At 39.7% G+C, this 17,788-nt stretch overlaps 3 protein-coding genes across 3 annotated transcripts; all 3 read right to left on the bottom strand.

Annotated features, from left to right (window-relative positions):
* Positions 1 to 7,936: 7,936 nt before the first annotated feature.
* J4E78_008602 (uncharacterized protein) lies at positions 7,937 to 9,536 on the bottom strand (the record flags this gene model as incomplete). The annotated part of the gene is made up of 4 exons (XM_049369202.1): positions 7,937 to 8,170; positions 8,254 to 8,628; positions 8,687 to 9,432; positions 9,533 to 9,536. 4 exons carry the CDS (start codon positions 9,534 to 9,536, stop codon positions 7,937 to 7,939), a joined length of 1,359 nt encoding a protein of 452 aa, XP_049218903.1.
* Positions 9,537 to 10,210: 674 nt separating this feature from the next.
* J4E78_008603 (uncharacterized protein) lies at positions 10,211 to 11,770 on the bottom strand (the record flags this gene model as incomplete). Its single annotated transcript, XM_049369203.1, has 1 exon — positions 10,211 to 11,770. The coding sequence occupies one exon, from the start codon at positions 11,768 to 11,770 to the stop codon at positions 10,211 to 10,213; it is 1,560 nt and encodes a 519-aa protein (XP_049218904.1).
* A 1,755-nt stretch (positions 11,771 to 13,525) lies between these two features.
* On the bottom strand, positions 13,526 to 15,909 carry J4E78_008604 (uncharacterized protein; the record flags this gene model as incomplete). Its single annotated transcript, XM_049369204.1, has 2 exons — positions 13,526 to 15,706; positions 15,772 to 15,909. 2 exons carry the CDS (start codon positions 15,907 to 15,909, stop codon positions 13,526 to 13,528), a joined length of 2,319 nt encoding a protein of 772 aa, XP_049218905.1.
* Positions 15,910 to 17,788: the final 1,879 nt, after the last annotated feature.

Below are 17,788 nucleotides of genomic sequence, written 5' to 3' on the forward strand. Positions count from 1 at the left end.
ATCTTTTTAAAAGCTATAATATCTATAGTAAAGTTATAGACTTTATATAAGGTACGCTTCTTTTTAAAAAGAATAAGAAAGCTAGTTATAATAATAAAAAGAGACTTAAATTTATTACTAATATATATCTATATAATAAGAAATAGCTAGAAGTAATAATAAAAGTTTTTTATAAAGTTTAGTGTAGTATGCGTATAGTTTATATATACTATAGAGTAGACGCTATAGTAGTTATATAATATAGTAATAATACTATTCTAAGCTTTTTACTAATTAGAGTATATAGTAAGTTATAAAGAATAAGGCTAGCTATTAATAAAAGTGTAGAAAAAAAATATAAAGATCTTTTATAGTAGTAATATATATAATATAAAAAGATTCTAGTAGACTTTAAGTAGATAGAGTAGAATATAATAAATATTTTTTTATATTATTTAGATACGCGTATACTATAAGATACGTAGAGTAGTATTCTACTATATATATACTATACTCTTAGTATAATTATAAAAAAAGAAAAGTATAAACTTACTTTTTTTAGTAAAGATAGTAATAGTAGTAAGTTCTTTATTCTAGCTTATAGAAAGTATATTAAGAAACTTAGTACTACTAAGCTAGAGGCTAGTCTTAATAGTAGACTTATAGAGTATAGTATTTAGCTAGTTCTTTTACTACTATTCTATATATATATTAGTAGATATAAACTATATAGTAAGATAATAAGTAGTATTATTTCTATTTAGTAGAGATTTAATATAAATAGAAGTAGTAGGTATAATAGATAATCTAAAGTTAGAGGTACTACTAAATTAACGCGTAGTGTTATTACGTAATAAAAAAAAAAAAAAAATCTTAAAGTAGCGTAATAGATTTAGACTATTAATATTACTTAGAATATCTTAGAAGTAACGCTAAGTGTAAGTATCTTAAATAACTATTTAGAAGTTAGATACTATAGTAAAGTTAACACTAAAGCTTATCTAGTGTTAAGAGTATAGATAATTTTTTATATTATAGTTTCTACTCTTCTTAGAGTAGATATAGATAGAATTAGAATAGATAGTATATACTAGCGCTAGATATATAGAAAGATACTAAATAAAGTTAATAAAAAAGCTATCTAGCTTTATAAAAAAGAAATCTATATAGTCTTTCTTAAAGCTAGATATATAAATAAGATTTAGTGCCTTCTACTATATAATAGTGTAATTCTTAGATTAGATATTCTTAGAATAATACCTCTAGAGATACTTCTTAATAGCTTTAGAGAGTATAATATACTAGTATATTAGATAAATAATAAGCTTATTAATTATATTAATTTAGAAAGTATAGTTAAAAAAAGATATACTAATAGATAGATACTAGTAAGAATATAGTAGTAGATTAAAACAAAATAGAATAGAGAAAGAAAAAAAGTCTAAAGAAAGTTTTTATTTTTATATATTTCTAAATCTATAAACTAAATAGATATATAAAAGTAGTATTTAGACTAAAGAAATCTACTACTATATTATACTAAATAAAAATAGCTTATATCTCTATTTTTATCTAAAGCTCTTAGAGTTTAAAGTAAAAATAGTAAAAACTATATAATAGTAACTAAAGAACTAGAAATTATACTTAACGCGCTTTAGAAGAATAAAGATATAAGTAAAGTAGTATAAGAGATCTACTAATATATAAAACTAAATAATATAGTCTATTATATTCTTCTAGATATAGTAGAAAGTGTATAGTTATTTATTATATATATACTAAAGAATACTATATAGTAGCTTTATTAGCGTGTTATAAAAAAGTACTTAGTAAAGTTTATTAACTACGTTTATAATAATCTATAGTTAAATAAAAACGCTTTATCTAATAAGAAAGAGTTAGATTAGCTATTAAAGTAAATAAGAAAGAAAATAATAATAAAGTAAGTTAATTAATAATTAAAGAAATAGTTAGACTACGTACTAGTAGAAACTATTACTAGTATATAAAACTTAGTAGTAGTATAATAAAATAAAATTATATATTTAAACTATAAGATTAAGTACTATAACTTTATAAGATAGTTAGAGAAGATTAGCGTAAGTAAGGTAGCTAAAATAATAAACTACGTAAAAGTAGTTATAATAGTAGAAAGTTTAAGAAAATAGAAAGTAGTATTAGAAATATAAAGAAAAGTAGCTAGAAGTAGAAGATAACTATTTATAACTATAAATACTATAGTACTAGCTCTAGTATATAAAGTAAAGCTATAAATAATATAGAGAATAGATATTATTTCTAATTTATAGGCTAGTAAGCTTATTCTTTTATAGTAAGAGAGTAGATGTTCTAAGAGAGCGCTATCTACTAGTAAGGTATAGAGTTTTTATATACTACTAGTAACTATATATTATAGTAAAACTATAGAAATTATAGGTAATATATAGTATTAATAGATAATATCTACTCTTTACTTAGAATATAAATAGCTAGAGAATATTCTAAGAAGATAGAGAAAGCTTATAAGTATAAAAAAGTAAAGCGTAGTAATAGTTACTAGAGAATAACTCTTCTATAAGATTAATAGTAATATAAAAAAAGAGTTAATATAGATTAAGTATATAGCTAAGTATTATAACTAGAACTAGTACTTAGAATATAAAAAGCGTTAGTAGATACTAAAGTAAAAGTTTAGTTCTAGTATCTTTATACTACTACTAAAAGCGTTTATTCTAAATTTATTTATAGAGTAGAAGCTAATTTTAAAACTAGAAAACTAGATAGAGATAGTTATCTAATATAATAATAACGTTAGTAGTCTTTATAAAGTAGTAGAACTATTACTTATAAGCTATATATAGAAGAAACTCTCTTCTAAGTAGCTATTTCTTAAAGTAATTATAAAAGTAATCTAGAAAACTATTTAGTAGAGTTACTAATAGAGCTAGTAAAGAATAGGTTATAGTTTTTTTAAATAGTAAAAGTATATAATTTAGATAATTATAAAAGTATAGATATTATAGATATAGCTAGTAATAGTAATAAAGATAAAAAGTAGAGTATAGATAAAAACTAAAGAAGGTAACTACGTAATAAAAAGTACTCTATAATATAATATTATATATAATATATACTATATAGAGTAGACTTAAAAATATAATATATATAGAGAATAAAAAGTAATAGACTATAATATAGATACTATTATTAGAACTAGTATAGTATAGTTAATAAAGTACTATATAAGCTAGCGCTATAGAATAGACTATAGAGGTTATAAACTAAAGAATATAAGTAGATAATACTAATAAGACTAGTATTACTAGTAATAATATATTATAGTATATAGAACTATAAAAGTAGAATAAATCTAACTTAGACTCTAAGCTTTTATTTAAGTAGATAGATTAAGCTATCTAAGCCTAAAGTTATCTAAGATAAAAGATAATAAATATAAAATAGCTATTTTATATATCTCTAAAATAGAATAAACTATATATAATATTATATACTTAGCTTCTTAGATAGAAGAGAGATTTACTATACTATATAGAAGAAAATCTATATATAATAAGTCTTTTACTAGTATTTTTTTAGATAAACTATTAGGTTATTAGTTACTATTATATTCTTTATTATATAGCGTAGCTATACTTTAGGCGTCTTTTACTTAAATATAGTAGCTTTCTAATATAGCCTTTTAATATAATCTTTTAGTATAGTTTTTTAGTATATTTTATCTATCTTTTACTAGAATATAAAAGTTTTTTACTAAAGTCTTATACTATATAGTATATATTTAGAGCCTTTTAGTAGCTTATTATAATATTATTATATAGCCTAATGCTATAATTTAAAAGCCTTTTACTAGTAGAGTAGAGCCTTTTACTATATACTATACTATTTTAGATCTAGTATAGAATAAACACTATAACTAGTTTTTATAGCCTTTAGATATAGAAGTTAGAATTCTAATATAGTTAGAGATTTACTATACTATATAGAAGAAAATCTATATATAATAAGCTTTTTACTAGTATCTTTTTAGGTAGACTATTAGGTTATTAGTTACTATTATATTTTTTATTATATAGCGTAGCTATACTTTAGATACCTTTTACTTAGATATATTAGTCTTCTAATATAGTTTTTTAATATAGTCTTTTAGTATAGCCTTTTAGTATATTCTACCTATCTTTTACTAGAACGTAGAAGCTTTCTACTAAAGTCTTACACTATATAGTATATATTTAGAGCCTTTTAGTAGCTTATTATAATATTATTATATAGTCTAATACTATAATTTAAAAGCTTTTTACTAGTAGAGTAAAGCCTTTTACTATACGCTATACTATTTTAGGTCTAGTATAGAATAAATACTTTAACTAGTTTTTATAGTCTTTAGATATAAAAGTTAGAATTCTAATATAGTTAGGTATATAGCTTACTTAATAGTTAGTATAGACTTTTAATATAGTACTACTAGAAATATAAGTAGAACTAGAAACTAATAAGTTAAGAAAGAAGTACTTTAAGATTTAATAAACTTACGCTAATATAATAGTAAGTTAAATATAATAATATTAGAAAATAAATATATTTTATAAAAAATATAAGTAGATATATAAGAAAATAAAAAAGTAAAGTATAAAAATAGATTAAAAAGAGTAAAGGTATAGTAGTATTATAAAAAAGATATTATTTATACTTATATATAAAGAGAAATTAAAGAGAATAGCTATAAAAAAAAAAATAGAAAGCTTTAGATTAAGTTTAGAAAGTATTTAGATTAGAGTAAGCGCTAGAATATTCTTAAGAAGTAATTTAGAATAATTAGTATCTTTATATTACTACTATATAGTATAAATCTAAATAACTAGATTAAGAGAAAGATTATATAAGCTTACGTTATATAGTAGATAGAAATAGTATTTAAATATAATAAGCTAGTAGTTAAGTTAGTAATAAGAATTAAGTAGTTAGTAGTTAAGTATATATATAACTAGAATCTACTAATAAAATATACTTTTCTTAAGAAGCTATATTATTTCTAAAGTACTAATCTATTAGCGCTACTTAATAGTATATTAAGAATTATAAATAGTAGTATAAAAGAAAGTAGCGTAGTAAGTAAGTTAGTTTAGAAAGAAGTATTTAGAAATTATAAAGTTATAGTTTTTAAAATTATTAGAAACTAAATAAAATAGTAATAAAGTAGTTATAATAAAAGCGCTTCTAGAATTATAAAGTTTTTAAAATATATATAATTCTAAGACTATACTTACTTATAGCTTTATATTAAATAAGTTATTACTTAGATTAATATCTATAAGTAATATAGTAAGAAAAAGTACTTCTAGAATTATAAAGTTTCTAAAATACTTATAATTTAGAGAATAGTCTTTTCTATATAGTTATAGTGTAGGTAAAATAATTTAAATTATAAATTTAGATTAAAATAGGTAATATTAGTTATCTAATATTACTTCTAGGCCTACTAATATTATACTTACTATAGCTAATATTACCTCTACGTCTACTAATATTACACTATATACTAGTAATATTATACTATAAGATTACTACGCACGTACTATATTTTATATAATAATAGTTTATTATTATTAATTCTAATAAAGTTAGAAGCTATAATAAAGTAATAGAGTATTTTAGTATTATATATAATATTACTTTATATATAATAGAGTTAACTCTAATAGAAAAGATTTAAGTATCTATTAGATTAGTTATATACTTTCTTTTTTTTATATAAGTATTTTACGCACTTATCTATATATATTATACTACTCTTATCTAATTTTATAAAAGTAGTAATTATAATTCTAATTTTCTAAAATTATTATTTCTAGCTTAATTTTCTTTATACTAGATACTATAGTCTAGCTTTATTAAGAGCTACTTCTAAAATAATATTAATATATAAACTTTCTATAAGCGCTATACTTATTAGAATAAAGTTTTCTATATATAGTTCTCTCTTTTTAGTTAAAGTATTTCTAATTTAGTATATACTATATCTAAGTATCTAAAAGAAAAAGCTTTCTACTTCTATAGTATAGAATTTATATACTTTTATAAAAGTTTTTAGCTTAACTAAAAATATATTATTAATAAAATATACTACTACTTTATTATATAAGATAGTACTTATAGAAAGTAAATAGATATTAAAATCTATAGTTAAGTATATACTACTAATACTTAGCTAACTTATAATAAAAGTAAAGTTAATAAGTATTATCTAAATTAACTCTAGATAAATAAAGCTTAGGCTTTTAATCTATACTTACTATAAAGTAGTTTATTCTTTTTTATTAAAAGCTTTTTATAAACTATTATACTTTAAGTTCTTAAGCTTAGTAATAATCTTAGCTTTAGCTTTTTTAGAAAGCTTTAGAAGTTTACTTATAAGTACTATTTCTAAATACTTATATATAGTAGTAAACTACTTATAGTACTATTAATATATATAATCTTTTTTAAACTTCTAAAGTAAGTTATTATTACTAGAAGCTTATTATAGTACTTCTATAATAGTAAATATACTACTTCTACTAGTAAAGTAAGTAGTATACTCTTAGATTAGTATAGTAAAATTTTTTAATACTTATTTAAAAGTAATCTAAGTTTTACTAATAGTAAGAGCTTTAATAAAGTTTTATTATATAAAGTATTTCTATTCTAAAGTAAGCTTAATACTAATTACTTCTAAATAGTTCTAGACTATAAGTATATTACTAACTTTAGTAAGTTTATATACTTTAGCTTAGACTAGAATATAAAGATACTTTTACTACTAATACTTAAAGTTAATATATTCTTATTATACTTTCTAGAAATATAATCTATACTATAAATATATAAAATTCTTAGTATAGTTTTTTTTCTAGAAAAAGTATAGACTTAAGATATTTAATAAGTACTTATAATATAATTTTTTTTTCTATAAAGATAAAAAGTATAGTAGAAGCTAGAAGCTTTAGACTAATAGTCTAATTAATCTAGTTCTAAAAATATCTAATATAAGTACTCTTTAATTACTATTCTATTAGTTATACTTTATACTTTATAATAGATAGATTATACTTATTAGTATAAAGCTTATAAACTAAAGAATTCTCTATAAGTACTACTATCTCTAAAGCTTATAGAATACTTATCTAGATAGAAGTAGCTTTTACTATATTAGAGTTAATATTAGTTTAAATTTCTTTACTTAGAGTATAGAATTTAAACTAAGTAAACTACTTAGACTAATATACTAAGTCTATAAGTATAAAAGCTTCTATAGAGATTATTATAACTTTAACTCTAACTTTTCTAAACTTTATTAAATATCTTATATCTTAAGTATATAAATATAGAACTATATTATCTTCTTAAATTACTAGACTAATAACTCTTATATCTAGAAGTATAAAAATAAATAGAAGTTAAATTATTATATTATAAGTTAACTTAGAAAGCTTTCTTAAGTATTAAAGCTCTAAAGAGCTTATTTTAATCTATACTAGTATAATAATATATAATACTCTATAAGAGTATCTAAAGATATATTCTATAATAATAATAGTTTAGTATTAATAAATATAAACTATAACTTTCTATTTTCTAGAAACTTTTAGTCTATTACTAGCTTATACTATATCTATAAACTAAATTTTATAGAATTTAATAGTAATAGTTATAAATCTAATAAGATTAGTACTTACTTTTAAAGTTAGTTTCTTATAAGTTATCTTATAGTATATATAATATATTTTTTAATAAGTAGACTAAAAGAAAGAATAATTTAGACTTAAAATAAGATCTATATACTTTATATAGTAGAATATAAAACGCTATAGCTTTAAAAGCTATAATAAAGTAATAAAGTATTCTAGTATTATATATAATATTGCCTTACATGTTATAGAGTTAACTCTAATAGAAGGCCTTACGTCTTAAACCGGCGCCTTCGCACTAAACCTAAAGAAATGCCGAACGACCGCGACGAAGCTTGCGCGAACGACACCTGAATATCCTCAAGCGACAAGCCGCGCGTCTCGCGCATACACGTCGCAAGCACAATAAGCGTCAAAAGCGCAATCGTACCGAAGAGGAAGTACGCGCCGTACGCCGACCTTGCCAGGAAGATTGGAGTCGCGAAAGCAACGAGCCAGTTCGCAAGCTGTTCGCCGCACAAGTCAGCAAAGAACGCGCAATAACGATGCCAGCGAAGGCGGTGAAGGAAGAGGTAAGGATTTGACTTACAAAGCTACCGCCTGTGGCCATCGAGTTCGTCGTCGCACGCGTCCTCATGGGCTGGATCTCAGACGCGTAAATTTTGCCCACGATGGCCCACGTTGAGACGTATCCAATCGCGAAGATGAAGACCGAGACGATGACGATCCATCGCGCGGTTCCGTCAGAGTGCACGACGTCCGCGGCATACAGCGAGCCGATAAGAAGCATGGTCCCGGAGAGGATGATGCCGCCGCAGATAGCGGACGTGCGACGACCCCATTTGTCGGCGAGGAGCGTGGCGGGGATGCTGAAGGCGAGCATGAGGATGGCGGAGACGCCCGAAGCGAGGAACGAGGCAGTTTGCGACGGGATGCCGGCTTGTGCGAAGATGGTTGGAGCGTACTGCGCGGTTTGATCAGCATGCGGAGGTGAGTTCACGTCGTTGGGGCGCATAACATACGTAGAGCACGCCGTCGATGCCGCTCAACTGAACGAACGACAGGATGAACACCGCGAGCCATGTCTGCGATCGGTATTCGCGCTTGAAGATCAAGCGCAGGCCCTGCAGTACCCCGACTTGCTCCTCGGGAGCTGCATTCTCGGTGGGGCGCAAGACGTCTTTCTCCGCTTCTGCAGCTTCAAAGTCCAGCCTCTTGAGCTCTTGCATCGCTCGACTTCTTTGCCCGTGCAATATTAGCCACCGCGGACTCTCGGGCAGGAAGAACGAGCCAGCAGCCCACATCGTTGCCAGCGCGGCTTGCAGTATGTACGGCAGCCGCCACGACATGTTGCCATTGATGTGTATACTCCCATAGCACGAGAAATACCCTACACATACACCCAACGCAGCACCGAACTGCGGGAGCGACACGAACTTACCACGACTGCGACTCGGCGCGATCTCACAGATGTATACTCCAATGTTGGTGAGCGCGAAGCCTTGACCGATGCCCATCAGTGCGCGGCCTACGAGGAAGAGACTGAGATGCGAGGCAGCGCATTCGAGCACGCAGCCAATCGTGCACAGGATTGCGCCGCTGATGATGATGCGGAGGCGGCCGGAGCGGTCGGCAAGGTGGCCTGCGATTGTTGCTGGGATGGCGCCACAGAGCATGATAAGAGAGACGGTGAAGCCGCGCATAGTGGGTGACAGGTGGCCGAATGTGTGGGTGAAGGATGGCATTTCGGTGACGGCGCCGACGGAGCCTGTGTCGAATCTGGTGGCATGTTAGTGAGTTGGTTCGTGTCTATGCTGGGCAAGATGCGCGACGGTTGTCACAGGAGATGGAGCGCAGTCATAACATACCCATTCAGTATGCCACCGAGCGCGGCGAAGGTTGATGCGAGCGCGTAGCCTGGTACCTTGCTGAAAATGAGCGTCATTGTTGTCAGCGTTCTAGCGATGGAGAGGGAGGTTCAAGTGGAAAGTAATTGCTCCTCAGCAGCAGATAGTGAGAGCATAGGTACTTGATGCTTCCCCGCATTCGGAGATAACGAGACGTAGAGCGCGATTTGGTTGACGGAATAGCCATTTGCCTGAGGAGTGTTAGAGTGAAGGATGCGCGTAAGCAATAAAGTCGCGATGACGTAGGTGGCTCGGTCTGAGCAGCACAAGCTTTTGCTTATCACTGCATCGTAGTCAGGGTCGATGGTCGAGAGTACTTCAAGCAGCGCTGAGTATAGTCTATGCGGAGCAAGATTTTCGCGTATATCCTGCTGCGCCCAATACCTCTGCACAACCAGCAAGAGCGCAAAGCTCGACACCTTCCATCGAGACTCGTTGCAGTATATGGAAAGACCACAGAGGGTGCTGCATGTCAGCTCGAACTTCACACAATCGCCGGCGCTCAAAGCAGTCCGAGATGCTGGATAACGTGCAACATGATAGCAGAAAGAAGCAGTAAGGTCGATAGATGTGTAACTTGTGTTTCTCTCTCTCTCGCAGTAAGACTAAACACATCAGAGCCGTTATTCTCAAACCTATCTAAGGCTGCGTCAGCCCGTCAAAGAGGCCTACCTCTACCCCCAGCTCCCTTAGCAGCGTAGCCGATCTCTCGCCATACAATCTTTCAATCACATCCAAATTGTTTAGCTCCACCAGCGTCGGATCAGCTTCCAGGACAATATCGCTTTGACTACTGGAACAGTCTCGCTTGAGCGACGATCTTGAACTACCAAGAAGCGGTTTATCGCTCTCTGAGTTGCATCTCTCGTAGACGGACGCCGGATACGGGTCGTGAGCATACAGCTCCGATCCATGAGCGTTGTTATCCACAAAGACACGCGGACAGAGGTATGTCTCTAGTAGTACAGGTGATGATGAGCATGTCGATTCTCGGATCCTTTTGAGAAGCTTTTGGGCTCGAGAATATACACCGCGTTCGGCGCTGTCCTCGACACTTATTAACAAGCCCGGTTGTGTTGGCTCGTGCCCGGATGCTTCACCCAAGGCGTGCCGTACTACTTGGTACACATAGAACATCTGGCCAAGGGATCTGAAATCCTTTGGCTTTTCCGTGTCGCGCACAAACTGCATGAACCTTGTCCAAGCTGGTTCGTGAACACCGAGATCATCGATGGCTTGTTGCACAGATGGAAGCGTACGCATCATGAGCGACTTGCGGATGCTTGAGAGAATACGCTCACCCCCCGGGGTGACGCTGATGGCGTATGCTTTGATGGACGGGTCTCGTCGCATTAGCTCGACGTGGAGATAACCACGGAATATGTGCGAGATCTGATGATGGTGCTGTTCTATAACATAGAGCCAATGCAGGGCCTCAGCGAATGTGCAACGACCAGACCGCAGTAGATCGTCGATCGTCTGGTAGTAATGGAAACTGGGAATGTCCAAGCAAATCTGGGACGGCTGGCATGTTGTGTCGCCATTGCTATGAGTAGTCCGCTCCGCCGCGGGTCGGGAGGCGATGGCAAGGTCTGCGATGGCCGGAGCACTTCGAGCAATGTACTCCAGCTCGTATAATGTAGCTCCGTTGCACTGCCCATTTTGGAGGTCGATGATCGGCACGTCTTTAGTAACCGTGGTCCTGGTCATGACCTTGGACGAGAACAAACAGATTCCCGAGAGAATAGTGACACTGCGCAAGCCCGAAGTCAAAAGACCGTGGAGCGCGGCGTTCGATGATAGTCCAGCAAAGTGCAACCATTGAGTGGATGACACGATGCTCGTCGGTGTCAGTGAAGTCAGAAAGTCAAATCTGGTCTCGACGAAGAAGGCGATTCTCTTTGTGGCCCAGTCGTGATGCCCCAAAGGATGACCTCCAACAATACCGTTAGGCGAGATGGTAACCTTGTTCTTCTTGTTACCCCCAGAGCCTATGAGTTGTTCAAATCTCCTGGCCGCATCATACCCTTTTCTTGTTGCTCTCCTGTACCGGGGATGCCCTTGGACGGCCTCGATCTGAGTAGAAGAGTATCCATTGATCTTCGTCGGGAAGCATCGCATCCTGGCTCCAGTGTCGGAGAAACAGATCGTACATACGTCGTCGCTTGATGTTTCCAGGTTGGCAATCGGATAGCTCATCGTTTCTGCTTACAGTCGGGGCCCACGAAGTGTGCTTGGACTGCAGAGTTGGCGACTCCAGCTCTGTTCAGCTCACGTATATAACCATCCTCGATCTGCTCCGGCATCGACTCCGTTAATCCTTCAGGATTGACCGTCCTCGAAGCTGGGTCCAAATGATTCCTAGGGCAGTCTAGTGTGCGAGACCTCCACCACTTCCCCTCCACCTCCCGAGGCGGTCAAACATGTGCTCGCTTTGAGAGGCTGAGAAGTTGTGCAAGTTACTCTGGACGCGCGAAGGATCGCATCCTACAATGGAGTCCCTTGGCCGCTGTAGTAGACCGCGCCTCCATGCGAAGTAGGAACAGCTGAGTGAAACACACTGACCGCCGCGTCATCTTACTTCGCTCCACGATTGTGATACGATCAGTATCTTCCTTTTCGTGGAGGCAGAGCGCGATCTTTTGACCCGAATTGGGCGGATCGTGTGCGGCATCATCTCACTTCGCTCGCCGACGCGATACAGTGAGTACAATCCTCTCAAATCGATTCTGCAGGAGCGGCCAGCAGTGCGGGCGGGTAGGCACCGATTTCAACATAAGGGATGACTGAATTGAGAAGCGAAGCGTGAACGGTTGACACGAGTTGAGCGGATAGCCAGCGGCGCGGGCGGGTAGGTACCGACGTCAGCTTTGGGATGACCGCGCCTCCATGCGAAGTAAGAACAGCTTGGGCGAAAGTCACTGACCGCCGCATTATCTCACCGTGCGAGACCTCCACCACCTCCCCTCCGCCTCTTCTCCGCCTGCCCCATCCTCTCATGAGAGCCACTGACCGCCGCGGCATCTCACTGCCCTTCCGATGCGATACGGTGAGTACGATCTCCTGAAATCGATCTTGCGGAAGCAAAGTGCCGCGGGAGCAGCCAGCGGCGTGGGCGGGTGGCATGGGCGGGTAAGTACCGACCTCAGCTTTGGGGATGGCTGAACTGCGAAGCAGAATGCGATTGGACGGAGCGTGTGGTAGCGATGGCGAGTTACCTGGGCGGTGTTAGAGTGAAGGATGTGAAGGATGCGCGTAAGCGCGGAAGTCGCGATGACGTCGATCTCGCCCTTGCTTAACGACCAAAGAAGGTCACCCTTGCTTACTGGCGAGGAAGGAACACAATGGTCGGCGAGGAAGGAGAACAATATTCGGCGAGGAAGGAACAATGCCCCGCGAGGAAGCATTACAGTGGACGACAGGGAAGGAACACAATGGTCGGCGAAGAAGGATCACGATGCGAGTCGATAAGAGGAAGACTACCGTGACCGACATCGCAACAGATAAGAAATCCGCAGGGAAGAATTGCTGCATTCGAAAGCATGGGATGTGATGACTGTATCTCACTCCCCGCTGAGATGACGAGTCTGCCTATCTAGCACATCAGTCAAGAACACAATTCAGAAAAATTCAACTCCAGTAGCAAGCCCACCACGTCGCCATGGCGCATAAATTGGGTATCAATCTTCAGCTCGTATCATCATCTATCCAATATCCAGTATCCAAAAACCAAGAAAAGGAAATATCTTCCTTCACTCTCATGCGCTTCGTCAAACGTATCGACATCCAAAAAGGTCCAAGGAAGGAAGAAAAGAAACCCAAAACGCCAGTGATGCAATCTATCGGAATCCAAAAAAAAACTAAGGAGATAGATGGTAAGAAATGTTTCCATATGTAAAGAGCCTTCTTATACACACGCACGCGCTGTTGTGATATCCGTATCCAAGTCCGGGTCTATGAAGCCTCAGCCAAGGCCTCACCAAGCGCATCCGCGTCGTAATCTTGCACCACGACCTTGGCCGGCGCATCGGGGACTTCGTCGAAGAAGCCCCATATGGGTCCATTCTGGTTCACGCCGCTAGGCCGCAGCTTAGGCTTGTCCTTCTTCTTCGAGCCGTCCGCATTCGTGGTCGTGGTGCCTTCGCTCGACTGCGTGTCCTGCGTGGACTGCGTTTCCTGGCTAAGGATCGAAGGCGCGCGGGTAGCGGTTGGTGAAGTGACGGGAGCAGGCGATGATCCCCATTTGCCAAAGACCCAGCCGCCCACTTTCTTTGTAAGACCGGGGCCGCTGGAGGGTTGGGGGCCATCGCTCTTCCTGGGTCCGCGTTTCTGGTTCGCGATGCTGGAGTAGAGGAAGTCGCGGTTGGCCATGCTGCTCTGCGATGTCTTATTCGAAAGCGTGCCGTGCGCGGTAGCGGTCCATGGTGTGAGCTCGGGACCGACGGAGCCAGAACTGCCGGGCGTTGCGAATCTCGCCGCATTAGAGTATAGGAGCTGTGAAGGGCGGGACTGTAGCGTGTGGATGTCCATGCCGGACACCGAGATGAGGGATTCGTGGGAGGCGTGGCGGCGTAATCCGGGGCGCATGGCGGTCATGGGCGAGACGAGGTCGTCGGGTTCGAATTCGCCATTGGACGTCATCAGCGATGGCTCGGCCGTTGATAGCGAGGAGTCTTCGCTTTCCTCTGGGATAGCAGCCTGAGGCTCCGGCTGGAGGTAGGGCGAGAGCGTAAAGCTGGCATCTGAGAAGGAGTTGGCGGGGCTGACAGCTGATATGACGGCCGTCGCAGGACTGCTCTTAGCGGTAAGGGCGATGGGCGTGCTTGAGCTGCGCATTGTCGAGAGGCTCGGTGGCATGAGACCGCGAGACTTCCGTCGCAGATGCTTGTTACCGCCCTTGGCGACCTCAAGAGTGCCAGACGACCTTCGTAGCATCGGTGGCAACGCATCCGGATCGGAGCTGTAGTCGTTCGATTTGACGGGCCCGAACATGGGAGACTGGAAGTCGATGGAATCGGGAGGGCTGGTGGGCCGGGAAGAGTCATACGCCTCGCTGAAAACACGGTCGTACATGGATCCACGGTGTGAGTCCGAGACGGGTGACCCTGCAAAAGAGCCCGGCGTGAGGGTCGATGCCTGAGACCATCTATGCGAGTTAGGCACAGTAACCGCAGTGTGTTCCAGAATTGTAGCCGTAGACGAGCGATCGAGGGTTGCAGGCGGGTCGAAGTGCGTCGGAGTGAGGGAGAAGCGCTTCTTCTTCGGGCGCCGCTGCGCAGGTGGCTTGGGTACGTTTCTGGTGACCTTCGGACCGTGGTAGTGGTGGTGTATGTGCAGTTCCTGTTGTAGCGAAGCTTCTTGTTCCATTTCCAGTTCCTTCTGCAGCGACGGACTCGTGACGTCCTCATCGGGGCGGGGTGACGTCGAGACAGGCTGGTGAACCTTGAGTTGGTCTCTCAGGCGTTCGACCTCCTCGTTGGAGTTGCCTAATAGCTCGCGCAGTTCCAGTATGCCGTGTTGCAGGTTCGCGTTATCGAGTAGAATGTCCTTAACAAAGTGGGAGACGACGTTGGGCCCGCCCTTGTCAGTCCCAGCTTTGGCCTTGAGTCTGCCGGCGGCGGTGTGAAGTTCGCCCTCTACGACCATTCTCCGCTCCATGCGGGCCACGACCTCCATGTGGCGCTGACGCTCGGCGCGGGACTCCTTCTCGATGCGGTCGATCTGGTCCTGGAGATCTCCTATAGTCCGCTCGGCCACCTTCCACCGCTGTATGGCTGTGCGCTCGTCGACGATCTTGGCGTCCAGGCTACTCTGGATCTGCGACTGCTCTCTTTCGAGGTCAATCAGCTGGCGCTCGAGCAGCTGCGTGCGTGCGGCCAGGGAGCTGAGGCGGTCGATCTCGTCTTCGGTGGAGCGCAGCGTGTCCTCCAGCGCGCGGATGTGGGCGTCCGACTCGGCGACGGCGTTGTTGAGCTGCTCGAGCTGGTCGAGGAGGTCGCGGTTCGCCTTGATGGTCTGCGCATTCTTGGCTTCGAGCTCGATCTTGTCCTTCTCGAGCCCTTCGATGGTGTTGATCATCTCTTTCCGCTCGCGCTCCGAGTCGGCGACGTAGGCCTCATGGCGGACGAGCAGGGCCTGCAGGGCAAAGGTTAGCGGCATGCGCGGTAGTAAGAGCCGACATGCGGGAGTGAGCGACGTACCTGGCCCAGCTGTGCAGCCTTGGAGACATCTCTCTCCAGTCCTTCTAAGAGTCTTCCGTTGTGGGCGAGGAAAGCGCAGTCATGGCTCCCACAACAGCAGCGAGGCCCTGGCATGGCACCAAGGCCGGCCGAGTCCATGTGTACGACCCCTCCGTGCGCGTAAACAAGTCGTGAACAGCCGGCGGGAGCAGCGTGGTGAGTTAAAAATGCGTCGCGGTGTGGTGGATGCTGTCGCTCATGCTCGGATTAATGCTGGGCGGGTAGGAGCTACATAGGAGGGAGAGAGCGGTGGCAGGAAAAGCAAGCGTCGAGGGAGTGAAGCGTTGTGGTGGTCACTAGTCGGGCGCGTCGAGGGCTGATTTGTTGTTCCTGACTATGCCGGCAGGCGCACCACGCTCCACTTGCCCAGGTGTCCCTGCCAGCTCACACTCCCCGCCCACAAGCCTGCCACCGCCTTTTCCACCACCCTATTCCCTGTTTCTCCCACACATACACCTCACCCGGATCCGCACGCGCATGTGATATTACACTTTGCGCGCACCCTTCACCTCTTTCCCCAGGCATCGTCAACGCATTTCGCTCACCAGGCCGTCGACGTCAACGGCGCTCGGACGCACCGTTTTCGATACCCCTGCGCAAATTCTAAGATTGCACATGCGAACGCCAATATCTCGCAATCTTAAGCCCAAAACAAACACGACGGTCTTGGCGGCTGCCTCCGTGATGACTTCGCGCTGACTTGGACGCACTTAGGTGTGAGTAGGCGAAGATGAGTAGGTGAGAAGGTGAGTATATAGACTGCATACTGGTGAGTCCCAGGTAAGTCGTGAATCTTCATATCGAGTCAACTCCTTCATCTTATCAACCCCGCGTCACGTGAACTACTCCAGTTTGTTCCCCCGGATCCAATGGCTCAACGAATGATTTCTAAGAATACGACGATGCGCATCGCTCCTTCGTTACGGACTTCTTCTCACCCACACGATTCACCGTCAGCCACTGTCACCAACACCCGCCGCCTTCACATCTCAGCGCCTTCCCCTAAAGATCACATCCCTTCAGCACCAAAATCAACCCAACAAGCCGAGATCCCAACCCTCCCCTCCTTCAACCTCTTCAAACTCGTCCGCGATGCCAAGCCAGCAGTCCGCTACACCGTCTACGCCGGTCTCGGTCTGATGGCCACGGTCGAGACAACCTTCTGGTATCACGTACTGCGAGCCAAGTTCTTCCCGCGGGCATCGGCACAAGAGCAGGAGAAGGCCGATGCGCTTCTCGCACGTTTGAACGAGGCAATGAGGAATTATCGCTATGTGTGGATGGCGAACTACAACCGGTACTACAGTGCGTATGCGTGGGGATTGGGGTATGGAGGGCTTGATGGTCTGGATGACGATGGGCTGTTGAGGTCGACTCCATGATGCGCCTCGGTGACTTCGTTGTGCATGATGGTGCGACAACAACTCATTCCTGCCCCGCATGATCCACTCCAACGTGTGAAGACGCTGTGGGCTCTCTTCTTCTTCTTCTCATCGCTCCTCTTCTCTTCTCGTTCAATGCATTTGTCTTTGCAATCTGGATATTGATTCGTCGGATACTTCATACTTCAATATTGCCGAAAGAGCATGCTAACACTACCGCCTCTCCAAATCCGTGGTAAATCGATGCATCATCATGCACAAACTTATCGCGAAAGCTCTACAGGACTACCATCGGCATCGTAGACAGAAGCATACTTCCGCAGCTTGTCACACAGTCTTGTGGCTGTTGCCCTTCCATCGTATGGCAAAGTCTGGGCGACGTTGCCCCACCTCAGCCGCATCGATCGATTATAGATCATTTTCTCTCAAGACAGCCACGTTCTTCTCATTCTCACCAGCATCGCTGCCTCATTTCCATATACCAAACCTTTCGCGCGCGCATCCTGCCTAAAGGCGTTCCACGTCGTCCCCATCGTGTCCGCTCACGCCGCCAAGCTTGACTTGTCGTCGTTCTTCAACGACAACATCACCAAATC

Source organism: Alternaria triticimaculans, assembly GCF_023758025.1.
Source record: "Alternaria triticimaculans strain BMP 0046 chromosome Unknown scaffold_16, whole genome shotgun sequence".
Taxonomy (NCBI): domain Eukaryota; kingdom Fungi; phylum Ascomycota; class Dothideomycetes; order Pleosporales; family Pleosporaceae; genus Alternaria; species Alternaria triticimaculans.